General features: G+C 36.4%; 1 protein-coding gene across 7 annotated transcripts in view; it reads right to left on the reverse strand.

The window, feature by feature from the left end:
* Positions 1–13,257, reverse strand: part of RAB3GAP1 (RAB3 GTPase activating protein catalytic subunit 1) — a 112,191-nt gene that overhangs the window by 14,149 nt on the left and 84,785 nt on the right. For all 7 annotated transcript variants that reach the window (XM_060625995.3, XM_060625996.3, XM_060625997.3 and 4 more), the window contains 2 exons: positions 11,567–11,704; positions 7,687–7,914 (listed from right to left, as the gene is read on the reverse strand). In XM_060625995.3, coding sequence (XP_060481978.1) covers positions 7,687–7,914; positions 11,567–11,704 — 366 coding nt within the window. The remainder of the gene's footprint in view (positions 1–7,686; positions 7,915–11,566; positions 11,705–13,257) is intronic.

Raw genomic sequence — 13,257 nt, forward strand, 5'->3', positions numbered from 1 at the left:
TGAAAGGTTTAAGGGTAATTATCTTTTGGGTAGATGAGTTATCTCCTCGTATCTCTTGCCCATGTTTCTACAGTATTTTTGCACTTTGTAATACATACATTTCTTCCACTTTACAAATATTTCTCCCAGTTTATCATTTGTCTTTTGACTTTTTTTTTTTTTTTTTTGAGAGCGAGAGGGCACAAATGAGCAAGGGGCAGAGAGAGAGAGGATCCCACAAGGGACAGAAAGGGGGAGAGGGAGGGGGAGGAGGAGGGAGAGAAGCAGGGCTCACCCGAAGCGGGGATCGAGCTCACCCAAAGTGGGGCTTGTGCTCATCCAATAAGGGGCTCCAAATCATAAACAGTGAGATCATGACCTGAGCCAAAGTCAGATGCTTCACCGACTGAGCCACCCAGGCACCCCTTTTCTTTTTCAGTCCATTCTTATGTATGGTATGAGAAACATATCTAATTTTATCTTCTGCCAAATGGTTACTCAGTTATCCCAAATAGATTTATTAAAAGGTCTATCCATACCAGTGATTTGGAATGACATTTTTATCATATACTAGATTTCTGTATGTATTTATGTTTTTTCCATTCTCCTTCACTGGGCTGTCTAGTTATGCATCATTATCATATTATTTAAATAGTGAGACTATGTATTATGCTTTAATATCTGGTAGGGTTAGTTCCCCACCCCCCCACCATTCACCTGCCTCATAGCTTTCTTTTCATAACTCTTTACAATCCATTCTTAGCTACTCTTGTATGCTTTTTTAAAATAACAATTCACCCATTTAAAGTGTACAATCCAATAGTTTTAGGTATATTTACAGAGTTGTACAACCAAAACCACAATTTTAAACACATCCATGAACCAAAAAAAACCCATTAAAAGTCACTCTCCAAACCTCTGAGTCCTAAGCCTGCATGTTTATTTTTCCAGATAAATTTGAGTATCAACTTGTCTGGCTCCATACTAAAGACTTTTTCGTACTTTATGGGACTGCATTAAATTTATAAATTAATTTAAGTAGAATTGAACTTAATGATGTTGAGACTTCCTAACCAAGAACAAGTGATATCTATTCATGTGTGTTTTTCAGGAGTGTTTCTTTATTCATATTTCTATCATTTCTGGTTATTTCTAGGCATTTCACCTTTTTTTTTTTTTCACTTATAATGAAGAGAAAATGTCATTCACATCTTCAGAATGATTATTATTTGTGTATATGAATGCTACTAGACACATATTAACTTTATATTCTGCTACCTTGCTGAATTATTTTCAATTACTTTTATCACCGATTCTTTAGATTTTTCCAGGTATACTGTCATAGCAGCTGCAAACAAAAGTTCTTTCAACTTCTATGTCTCTGTTTTCTCTTTTCTAATTATATTGACTAATGTCTCCAAAATAACGTTAAATAACGTTAAATGAGACAGTAGGCACCCTTGCCTCATTCCCGACCTTAGTGAGAATAGTTCTAGGGTTCCCCAATTAAGATGCTTCGTTTAGGATTGAGGTCTATATACATTTTTTTATTTTAAGGAAGTATCCATCCATTCTTAATTCTGAATCTTTTATTAGAAAGGAGTATTAAATTTTATCAAAGATTTTTTCAGTACATATAAGATAATGATATACTTTCTTCTTAGACCTATTAATGAAGTTAATTATATAAATAAACTTCAAAAAAAAAATCACTGTTGCACTCAGTTGACATGTATTATTATCTCAAAGTGGTAAGAGCCTGTTCATTTAGGATTTTGCATTCGGGGTGCCTGGGTGGCTCAGGCGGTTGAGTGTCCAACTCCTGACTTCAGGTCATGATCTCATGGTATCATGAGATAGAGCCCCACATCAGGCTCCACGTTGACAGCAAGGAGCCTGCTTGGGATTCCCTCTCTTCGGCTCTCTCTGCCCCTCAGCTTCATCTCTCTCTAAACAAACTTAAAAGGATTTACATTAAATTTCTTAAGTATTACTGGTCTGTACTTTTTTTAGATATGCCTCCTTTATCAGTCTTAGGGACCAATGTCATAGTCACAGTTTACGATAAAAAGATTTTGGAAGATTTCCTTCATTTGCTATGTACTGAAACAATTTAAGCAGCATTTGAACTATTTGATCTCTCAACATTTAGATGAAGTCCCCTGTGAAACCAGCTTAAGCCTGGTGTTTTTTTATGGGGTCATTTCTTGATAATTGTCTGTTTCTTCTATGGAAACTGGTCTGTTTACATATTCTATCTTCACTGGGATCATTTTTTTATATACTGTATTGTCCCAAGAAATCCTCCATTTCATCTTGGTTTTCAAATTTATATACACAATCATATAAAGTATTGTTTTTTAAAAAATATTTCCTCTGTATCAATAATTATTGGCACTTTTTATCATTTCTTATTTTGTAATGCATGCTTTTCCTTTCCTTTTGTGATTAAAGCAACAATTTGTCAATTTTGATTTTTTAAAATAAAATCATATTTATTAATTTGATATGTTTTTCTGTTCTCTACTTCATCACTCTCTTTTATCTTTAGCATTGCCTTCTTCTGGTTTTCTTATAGTTTTACTTTTGTTGTTCTTTCTCTAGCTTTTTGAGTTAGAAATTTATTAATTCAGTAATTTTCATTTATTTTTGAATAATCTCTATATCTAACATAGGACTTGAACCCACAACCCTGAGATCAAGAGTCTCATACTCCACTGACTGAGCCAGCCATGCACGCCTTGTATTTTTGTGACGTAGGTATTTAGGGCTATGGATTTTGCTTTCATGACTCCTTAAATATGTCTTATAGATTCGGATATACAGTGTTTTGTTACTTTTCAGAAGTTTGTTTTAGTATTTCTCCTTTACCTAAAAGTTAATATAAGGCTTTTAAATTTCCAGGGAGAAGCCCTAGATTTTTTTTGTTGTTTCTTTCTATCTTTAAGTAGGCTGTGTGGAGCCTAGTGTGGGGCTTGAACTCACGACCCTGAGATTAAGACCTGAGCTGATATCAAAAGTCAGATGCTTAACCAACTAAGCCACCCAGGCATCCCTTGTTATTGCTGTTTCATTTTTAATCTCTAGTTTTATTGCAGAGATCAGAGTACTGATAATATTTTCATCATGAATCCTGCTGTGTTTTTTTTGTGCCCTAATATACTATCAGTTTTTGTGAATGCTCCATGTGCATGTAAAAAGAAGGTACAGCTTCTATTGCTAAGGTACAGTGTTTGGGATATATCTAAAAGATCAGCCGTACTATCTTATTTAGATATTTCCTTAGTTTTGACTACTTGATTGTCTTGTACAAAGAGTAATGTGGTCAAAGTCCTCTGTTATGAGTATGTTTCAATCTGTTTCTTCCCTTACTTCCTATGGTTTCCTATTTTATACAGATGGCTGTTATTTAGTGTATAAACATTAACAAATATTATACCCTCATTGTGAAATACACTTTTAGCTTATAAAGCATCTTTTAATGCTCTTCAGCTTTAATTCTACCTTATTTCATATCAGGATCATAACCCTTTTATTGCTTTCAGGTACCTGATGAATCTGTCCATTATTTACTCTGTAACCTTCTTTTTGTGTATATGGTAAAATAAATTTAATTATATAATTAACCATAGGCAGAAAACTAAAGGAATAATTTGGCTATACCCTTACTCTAATCATATCTCTATTCTATGTATTTTTTTTTACTTTTGATTAATTTTTGAAGTATAACAGTACAGTGTTATATTAGTTTAAGGCAATAATAATGCTTCAACAATTTTATCACTTCTCCGTGGTCATCACAGTAAACGTGTACTCATAATCCTCTTTTTCTATTTCACTCACAACCCTACACATCTTCCCTCTGGCAGGCATCAGTTTGTTCTCTATTCTTAAGGGTCCATTTTTTTTCTCTTTATTCAGTTGTCTTGTTTCTTGTGTTTCAGTGCTTTTTTTTTTTTTTTTTTTTTAAGGTTTTTTAAAAGTTTATTTATTTTTGAGACGGGGGAAGGGGCAGAGTGAGGGGGGGAGAGAGAGAATTCCAAGCAGGCTCCACACTGTTCAGCACAGAGCCCAATGTGGGTCTCGGAACTCACGAACTGTGAGATCGTGACTTGAGCAGAAATCAAAAATCGATACTTAACCAACTGAGCCACCCAGGCACCCCTGTTTTGTTTCTTAAGTTTCACATATTCGTGAAATCATATGGTATTTGTCTTTCCCTAACTTATTTCACTTAGCTTGATATCTTCCAGATCTATCCATGTTGCTGCAAATGGCCAGATCTTATTCTTTTTTATGGATGAGTAATATTCCATTATAGACATATACCACATCTTCTTTAGCCATTCATCTATCAAAAGACACTCCAGTTGCTCCTAAATCTTGGATCTTGTGAATAATGCTGCAATAAACACAGGGGAACATCTATCTTTTCGTATTTGTGATTTCATTTTCTTTGGGTAAATACCCAATAGTAAAATTATTGGATCATGCTAATTCTGTTTTTAGTTTTTTGAGGAACCTCCATACTACTTTCTATAATGGATGCACCAATTTGCATTCCCACCATGCATGAGGGTTCCTTTTTCTCCAAATCTTTGTCGACACTTGTTATTTCTTACCTTTTTTATTTTAGCCATTCTGACTTTGTAGCCTTTTTGCATCAATGAATCTCTTGTTTGTAGCAGACACTTGGATTTTACAGGACTTATTCTGTGTGTGATGTGATCATTGTTACATGTGTTTATCTGTTGTGTGTTCTTTCTTTTTAAAACAATTTTTGCTGGTCCTTAGGAAGTTCTATATTTTTATTTTAGTAGCTATCTTTGCAGTAATACATTTTTTGTGCCCTTAATTCCCTTTAACTCTAAGTATTTGCAATTGGTCTGACATTTTAATTTAACTTAATTTAATTTAATCTATTCTACTTGATATTTTGAAAGAGACAGAGAAAGAACATGAGCTGGGGAGAGGGGCAAAGGGAGGGAGAGAGAGAGAATTTTAAGCAGGCTCCATAATCAGCGTGGAACCCAATTTTTAAATGGGTATTTTCTGATTACCACTTATTATCTATTTATATTTAAATCAATCATCTCATTCTACTTCCCTCCCCACCCCCTCGTCCTCTTTTTGTCCCAACTTCTCATTCTACTACAAGTTTTACATCTTCTTCTACCTATATCCTCAGTTTTAGTCTTAGCTCTAAAATTAAAGAAATAAAATGCTCACCACAGGCCCTCTGTCAAAGTTTCCCCAGTCACATCTTGGTTGGATGAAGTTTATCCTCCTGTATGTTGTTAAATAAGGAAGCAACTAGCCACATGTAGCCATTTAAAATTTCAGTTATACTAGCCACATTTCAAGTTTTCATCATAGCCACATACGGCCAGTAGCTATAATTTTGGACATCACAGCAACAGAATGTTTCTAACACTGCAGAACGTTCTATTAGGGCAGCTCTAGTAGATTCCTCAGGAAGGGTGAATATGTACAGAAATGTGTGCGTACAAAAACTCAGAGAAAATATTTTTATAGTCTTGACTATGTGGACACTTTGGTGGCATATAATATCTTTGGTTTATACTTTTTACTTACAGTTCTTGAAAATGCTGCTCCACATTGCCTTGCTTTTGAGAAATCTGACATCTAATTCTCTTTCCTTGTAAATTATTTTCATTTCTTTGCCTAGAAGTCCTGAGAATTTTTTTTCTTTAATTATTTAAGTTCTAGCAGTTTTATAGTGATGTATTTTGGAGTTCATTACTTCTGGTGCATCTTCCTCTATACCCAGGGAGCTCTTTCAATATATAAATTCAGGTTTTCTTTTATTTCCAGAAAGGTTTCTTGGATTGCAGTTTCAAATATTAGTTCTGATCCAGTGTTTTGGTTTTTCCTCTTCAAAGACTCTGATAAAATGAATATTACTTCTACTTTTCCTATCTTCCATTTTTACTAGTTTCTCTTCAACTCCTTTAACTATTCATCCATTTTCATTCTCTTGGCTGTTTTTGTTTTTCCTTGTTTACTTTTATCAAATTTAAATGTAAACCTATTCTCCTATAGGCCCTTTGTAATTTAGTCTTTATTTTTGATATGGTTGTCTTTTTCTTCTACTCCTATCCTGAGAGTTAAACCAGCTGTGGCTTCATTTCTTCATGGAGTTTTTTGGTCCATTTCTGCTCTTGGCTCTTAGTATTTCTGATTAAACATGATTCTTCATATTCCCCAAGCTGGTTTGAAGACAACTTACTTCTTTGGAGTGTTACAATTTTTTTCCTGTTTCGTGGTCAATTTTGTGGGAAATGTTTTCATTAGCTGAAATGACCCAATCTGCATTTTCTGTTTTGTTTTGTTTTTATAGTAGTTTTGTATGGATATGGTCTGCTCTTTACTAATCCTAGTCATGTCACAGTTTAAAAGTGCTCTCTCTTCTGGGGCGCCTGGGTGGCGCAGTCGGTTAAGCGTCCGACTTCAGCCAGGTCACGATCTCGCGGTCCGTGAGTTTGAGCCCCACGTCGGGCTCTGGGCTGATGGCTCGGAGCCTGGAGCCTGTTTCCGATTCTGTGTCTCCCTCTCTCTCTCTGCCCCTCCCCCGTTCATGCTCTGTCTCTCTCTGTCCCAAAAATAAATAAAAAATAAATAAAAAAAAAAAAATAAAAGTGCTCTCTTCTGCACCATTTCTTTAATGGATTGGGAGAAGGGGAGGTGACAGAGATTGATAGGTTTTATTTCTCTTGCATTTCTGCAGGATTCCTAACTTCCCCCTTATTCCTTTTTTCCCATCACCATTTTATCTCAAAGGGGCAATTCCTTCTCCATATATCTAGTTCTTCCCAAGGCAACATCTGAGTATCTACTTCTACTTCTAATCCTACTTAAAGTCCCTTCTCTGCAGCCAGTGCTGTGAATTATCAAGCCGTACCTGCACTGAGTATTAATGTTAGGCTCTCTCCTTCTGGGGTGGCTCCGTGCTCCATCTAAGTCTTCTGCATCCCTCAGCTCTTCTGAAGACTCCCTGCCCGCTCTCTACACCCACAGGCTTACAGTACTAGGAACTCCTTTGAAATTTGGCTTATTTCCCAACTTAGAGTTAATTTGAAGGTCACTAAGGTCTCTATCTCTTAGTAATGCCAAAGGCATAGATTTATTTACTTATTAATTTCATGGGGTTTGGGGGATAGCTGGGAGGGAGAAAGCGTAGGATAATTTGTTATCAGGTAGCTGTCACTATTCTCCAGAACTCCAAATGTTTTTTGACAATTACAAAGCAATCCACTAAATGGATTATACCATAATTTATTAAACCAAGCTTATTTTCGGAAACTTTTATTATGTCTACTTTGACACTAGAAAACTTTGTTGAACACCATTCTTATACATTAATCTTTATGTACTTCTCATTATTTCTTTAACAAACTGTTTTGGTAATAAAACTGCTAGGTCAAAGGATGTGACCATCTTTTGTCATATGCTATGAGGTAGTCCGATGGTAAGCACTCTATATAAAATATGCATGTCTTATTCTTTGGCCTATTTGGAAGTAGTTTTAAAATCTTAAATACGAATAGCAGATACATAAAAGTCTCATTAAATTTTAATGCTTTGCTTCTCAAGTGTGTCTAAGGCTTAAACATCTATTATAGTAAGTTTTAAAAATGTTAGAACAATAGTTAGCTTTCTAGTGTTAGATACCCAAACCTCAGTTACCTTTTCTGCTTCCCGCGTATCATCAAAAAGTCTCCTCTGCCTTCTGGCAGGAATTGGTTTAGCTGTTTCCCAGGCTTCTACCCACATATTGCTTGGAATCTTCATTCGGGCACTCAGTTCTCCTTTCAGAACCATGTTGCCCTTTTCATCAATGACTTCCTCTTCAATATAATCCCGGGGTGAGTACCACCTCACAAAATCTTCCAGAAAACAACCTGGATTCGCTGCCTAAAATAAGGCAAAAAAAGTTCAGCAGAATCCAGTAACAATCAACAGTTAGTGATAAGCTTGTTTGCAAAATCATACTTTCACCAAAAATTACCTAATCTTTACAAAATCTAATATGTGACCTGAGTGTGGGGGTAGCCTTTAAAACAGGCCAGATGTTCAAGTACCAAAATCATTTTCTTTTGTTGTCTCCACTTTGCAGAAAAAGAACCCATTTTCCTTCGATGAATTTAGACATAAAAATCTGTTGTAAAATGAAAATAACTCTCTTAAGTGGATTATAAGCTATATAAGTTAGTTTAAAATTATAGCATAGTAACTACTCAATAGTTGGAAAAGTACTCAATAGTTGGAAGAATATCAAATAAGCTTGACTCAAGTAATTAAATAATACACAACACAATTAGAATAATAACACAATAATGGAAAAGTTCTACTCTTTTTTTTTCTCTCAAAAATCAATACTGGTACTGCAGTAAGTATCAGCCAACCTCAGAAATGTTCTATTCAGTCATCAAATTCTTGTACTTTATACAACAAATTACCATCACATGCATTGCTTTTGTGTTGTTAAGGAACTGGAATTCTAACTATTGCTTTTCAGCTTCTGAAACCAACTAATTAAACTTTCATTTACTGGATAAGTCTATAGAATTAATGATGATGCACGCCAAAGTTCTTAAGTAATTCTACATTCAAGCCTGGAAAAAAAGTAGAGGCTTCACAGTGTTAGTGGTAAGGCATGGAAGTCTTCTTGCAAGTGTCCAGTGATGTATTAGTAGAGTACTAAGGATGGGCATGTATGTATGTATATATACACAAACTCAAAGAATATGTGTACACACATTAAACACATACCTTTTTAGTTATATTCTCTACCACAACATATACTTCCTGCTATATGTACTATTTTATTTGCCTATAATACTTAAGTGATATAAACATTAACAAGAATGTGCTAATAAGCAGAAAGGTCGGGGCGCCTGGGTGGCTCAGTCGGTTAAGCATCCGACTTTGGCTCAGGTCACGATCTCACTGTCCGTGAGTTCGAGCCCCGCGTTGGGCTCTGTGCTGACTGCTCAGAGCCTGGAGCCTGTTTCAGATTCTGTGTCTCCCTCTCTCTCTGACGCTCCCCCATTCATGCTCTGTCTCTCCCTGTCTCAAAAATAAATAAAACGTTAACAAAAAAAAAAAATTAAAAAAAAAAAAAGCAGAAAGGTCATTTTCTTCCTTTTTAAATTAAAATAACTCCAGACCAAAATGAAAACAGACATGATAAGAATAGTAGCCTTAAATGTGAAGAGCAAAACTGCCCATCTGTCCTCACTGAGTCCCCTGACAACCAGCTTCACCATCCCCATCAATTCAAGAAATTCTCCTGAGGGATGAGGACTCAGAGGAAGGTTCTTAACTGAGAGTCAGCAACATAAACTTCCAACGACTATGCATCATGGCAATAAAAAAATGCTGCAAACTGCAATGGGTCAAGATTACTGCATGACTCAGGATTCATGTACAAAGATCTGGTTATTAACCAGGCAACACCACACCCACATAAAAACATCCCGTAGTACACAAGTTAAAAAAGACCTTTCACACCAAAATTCTTCCTTCTGGCTTGCCTTACTGTACCATGTACCAGGCTTAACCTATAGCTACCAAAAAAGGGTCAGGGCTCACTTCAGCTGTGTTTTCTTTCTACTGTTACAGGTATGTACTCCAAGGAAATGCTTGAGAATAGGTCCTGCCCTTCTGGAACTGAGAGGGGCAGGTACCTAAGGAACCTATCAGCATCCACCCAAAGCTCTGCAGACTCTCCTAAGGGCCCCTAATACTAGTCACCCCCCATATAAAAAAGGAGAGGCAACCATATCTACTTTAGAGTGACTATGTATTTCCTTAAACCTATTAACTGATTCCCACATAGGCAGGGGCAGATGTGTTAAGTTGGCTATTTGAAATATAATCTTTTTATTAAAAGAATATTTTAAGAGATTTGCAGGTACCCAAATGAGTCTAAAAGAGTCGAATGAGCTTAGTTTTGCTGAGGTACAGTGTTGGAATTACACAGAACCTTCCCATAAGGGGCTAATATGTTTCTAGAGGAAAGCTTTTACAGTTTCGATTATGAATTTCCTCCTAGAAGTGCCTCTGCAAGGATGCGGTAGCAGCACAGGGGCAGATAAATATGAAGGCAGCTAGAGGTCAGGTAGGAAAACAACTGCTACAGAGGCTGGTACTTCCTGTTGTGCACATACATCATAAGCCAATTCCCTTTTTCTACCTTTTTGATTTAACACATGCCCTGAGAGCCAACTGTCCTCTCTTTTTCCACTGTTACTATTTTGTTTTAAAACAATACATTTCTTTTGTCTCATGGCAGAACAAAACACACAGATATTCCCTATCTTCTTAGTCTCTAAGAAAGACATGTACCTATCAAGAAGTTTACTAAAGACTTTTTTTTCTTTTGGTAAAGATGGGGGAAATAAGCAGGGAATAAAAGCATTCCCTTTTACTGTCCTACAATCTGCTAACAGGGACGATAAAAGTGACATAGGTTTTCATAAGTTGCTTCTGTTGAAAAAAATGAAACTCAAGTTGGCATACAGCACAACAGCAGGACTGATTGGAGGCTATGGAACAGGGAGATGGAGACCATCACAGATAGCAGCAGGTCAAGGAGGAAAATCTGGGCATGGGAAACAGTTCAGAGTATCAGCAGGAGGCACAGGGAAGGCCTATGGCCCACCAGGCTACCCACTTGGGGTTTTTGTTCTGTTTGTTTTAATATACATGGCCTTGCCTCTACTTTCAAGAATAAGTAATTCAAAAACAAGGGCATCTGGATGGCTCAGTTGATTGAGTGCTGACTTCAGCTCAAGTCATGATCTCATGGTTCATGAGTTCGAGCCCTGCATCAGGCTTGCTGCTGTCAGCACAGAGCCTGCTTTGAATCCTCTGTCCCCTCCTCCCCCCGCCGCCTTGCTCCTCCCCTGCTTGTGCGCTCTCTATAAAAAATAAATAAATACACATTGAAAAAAAAAAAAAAAAAAGACCTTTTTCATCCCTGGGTTTTTAAGCTAATAAGCCAATGTCACCATTCTCTGAATCCTCTATGTTCCAACACAGGCCTATATCTAACCCTAAAATATTCTTCTTCAGGTAGCAAATGCCTACTTACCCTAAAATAGTGACTCTTCTGAGAAACCCTCCATGATCCACTCAGTAGAGTCAGTCACCTTTCTGACACTGCCTTCATAAGTGAACTCATCACATCTCCAAAACTTCAGTAGACTGTAACTGAGTATAATCAAGCAGCCTATGTTAAATCTTAAGGGTTTCCTAAAAGCTGTGCATTAAATTGGATAAACACATAAAGGAGAAAAACATTCCAATGCACATACAGAAATGATTCAATTCTCAACTTCCAACTACTATTCAAAGATTGTTCTTTTCTTGTTTTAAATTTAAGAACCAAGTCTGGCTATGACCTTTAGGAGATAAACGTAGGATGCTGTAACTACTAATGATCTCAAAACATTTAATAAAAAAGACATTCAGGCCTTCACACCACTTTAGAGAGTGACTTTCACAGCTTCATCCCAGAATAGCTCCAAACAGACTCTGAAGCTCTGACAGTGTGACCCACCTTAAAAGACTCCATATCTGAGAGCAGACAGGCACTCTGCATGCGTGCTCGGAGGTGAGCCCCTTCTGCTGATGTTCCTAATTTAGCTAGAACCTCCGACTGCTCCTCCAGCAGATCTTCTGTCATAGGTGCTGGTTCCTGTGAAGCACAAAAGGACAAAGCTCATGAACAGCTTTTTTTAGAAAAAGCAGAACTATAAAAATAGATAAAGACAACAATTATTTCATCTCTAGCAGTCACAAAATCTGTATTTAAAAGAATTCAGAGAAATTCACAAGATTTTTAGAACCTACATAAAAAATTAACAAATTAATAACAAATATGACTTTCAGCATACCTCCCCCCCAACAAATAAGATTATCATGTTTTTCTTGACAGGATTAACAGCCAAAAGACAGGAATTTGGGTGCACTGAACATTTTCCTGCCTATTAATGATAAGAAATGAAGTCCTAATGATATGTTTATGTGTGTCATCATTAGTTACAACCAGGTTTTTATTACAACTAGTAAGAGAAGAAAATTGATAAATATGAAAATTAAAATAAAGGCAAATAATTTGAATCTCAACTAAAAGACCCCAAATAACTAAGTCTTATGTTGGCAAAGCTGCTTTGAGTTTAGGTTCCAAAGACATTCTAAATACTAATTCCCACAAGAAGTATTTGGATTTTTGTTTTAGGAATCAGAGACATTATATATTTTAATGGTAACCCCAAATAAAAAAGAAGCTAAGGCAAATCTAAAGGAAGATACAACTGTAGAATCATTATAAGAGTGACAGAAAACATTTCAAAACTGCTGAAAGGGGCTTAAGGAAAGTTCTGAGAATTGATTCCATTAGATTTTATATCTGAAATATGAAAGCACTCAACAATCCAGAGACTAACCAAACAAAGCTTGCCTGCTTCGTTGTTAAAGCCAGAAAAACATGGACTTTTCTATTCCTACATAGTAAGATAAAGCCCAGTGGAAGTAAGTGTTTAGAGCACCTTGACAATAAATACATTCCTTCTAGATTTCAAGAGCTTACTGTAAAGCAGGGTTTCATAGCCTCGGCAGTAATGACATTTTAGACTGGATAATTTTTTTGTGGTGGGTGTGTCCTTCGCATTGTAGGATGTTTAGCAGTATCTATAGCTTCTACCTATCAGATGCTTACAGCACCACTCTGCCTAATGACAAGAAAAAATGTTTCCAGGGGTGCCTATGTGGTTCAGATAAACATCTGACTTCTGATTTCAGCTCAGGTCATGATCTCAGTGTTGTGAGATCAAGCCCTGCATCGGGCTCTGCACTGAATATGGAGTCCACCTCAGATTCTCTCTCTCCCACTGTCCCACCCCCTGCTTGCTCATGTGCACACACACTCTCTCTCAAAAACAACAACAAAAACAAACAAACAAACAAACAAACAAACAGAAAAAAGTTTCCAGGCATCACCAAATATCCCTGGGGGGTCAAAAAAATCACTCCTCATTTAAGAACCAATGACATAAAAATAAATAATTTTCACAAATATCTGTCAATAATAAAATAGAAGCATGGTAAAGCTATAGCATTCAAAACACATAGCAACAAACAAAATAACTGTTTTCTTCTATCTTCCTCATTTTTGGAAGTTTTTTCTTTTTTTAATGTTTTATTTATTTTAGAGAGAGAGAGAGAGCGCGAGCGAGCATGAGCAGGGGA

Source organism: Panthera onca, chromosome C1, assembly GCF_046562875.1.
Source record: "Panthera onca isolate mPanOnc1 chromosome C1, mPanOnc1 haplotype 2, whole genome shotgun sequence".
NCBI lineage: Eukaryota > Metazoa > Chordata > Mammalia > Carnivora > Felidae > Panthera > Panthera onca.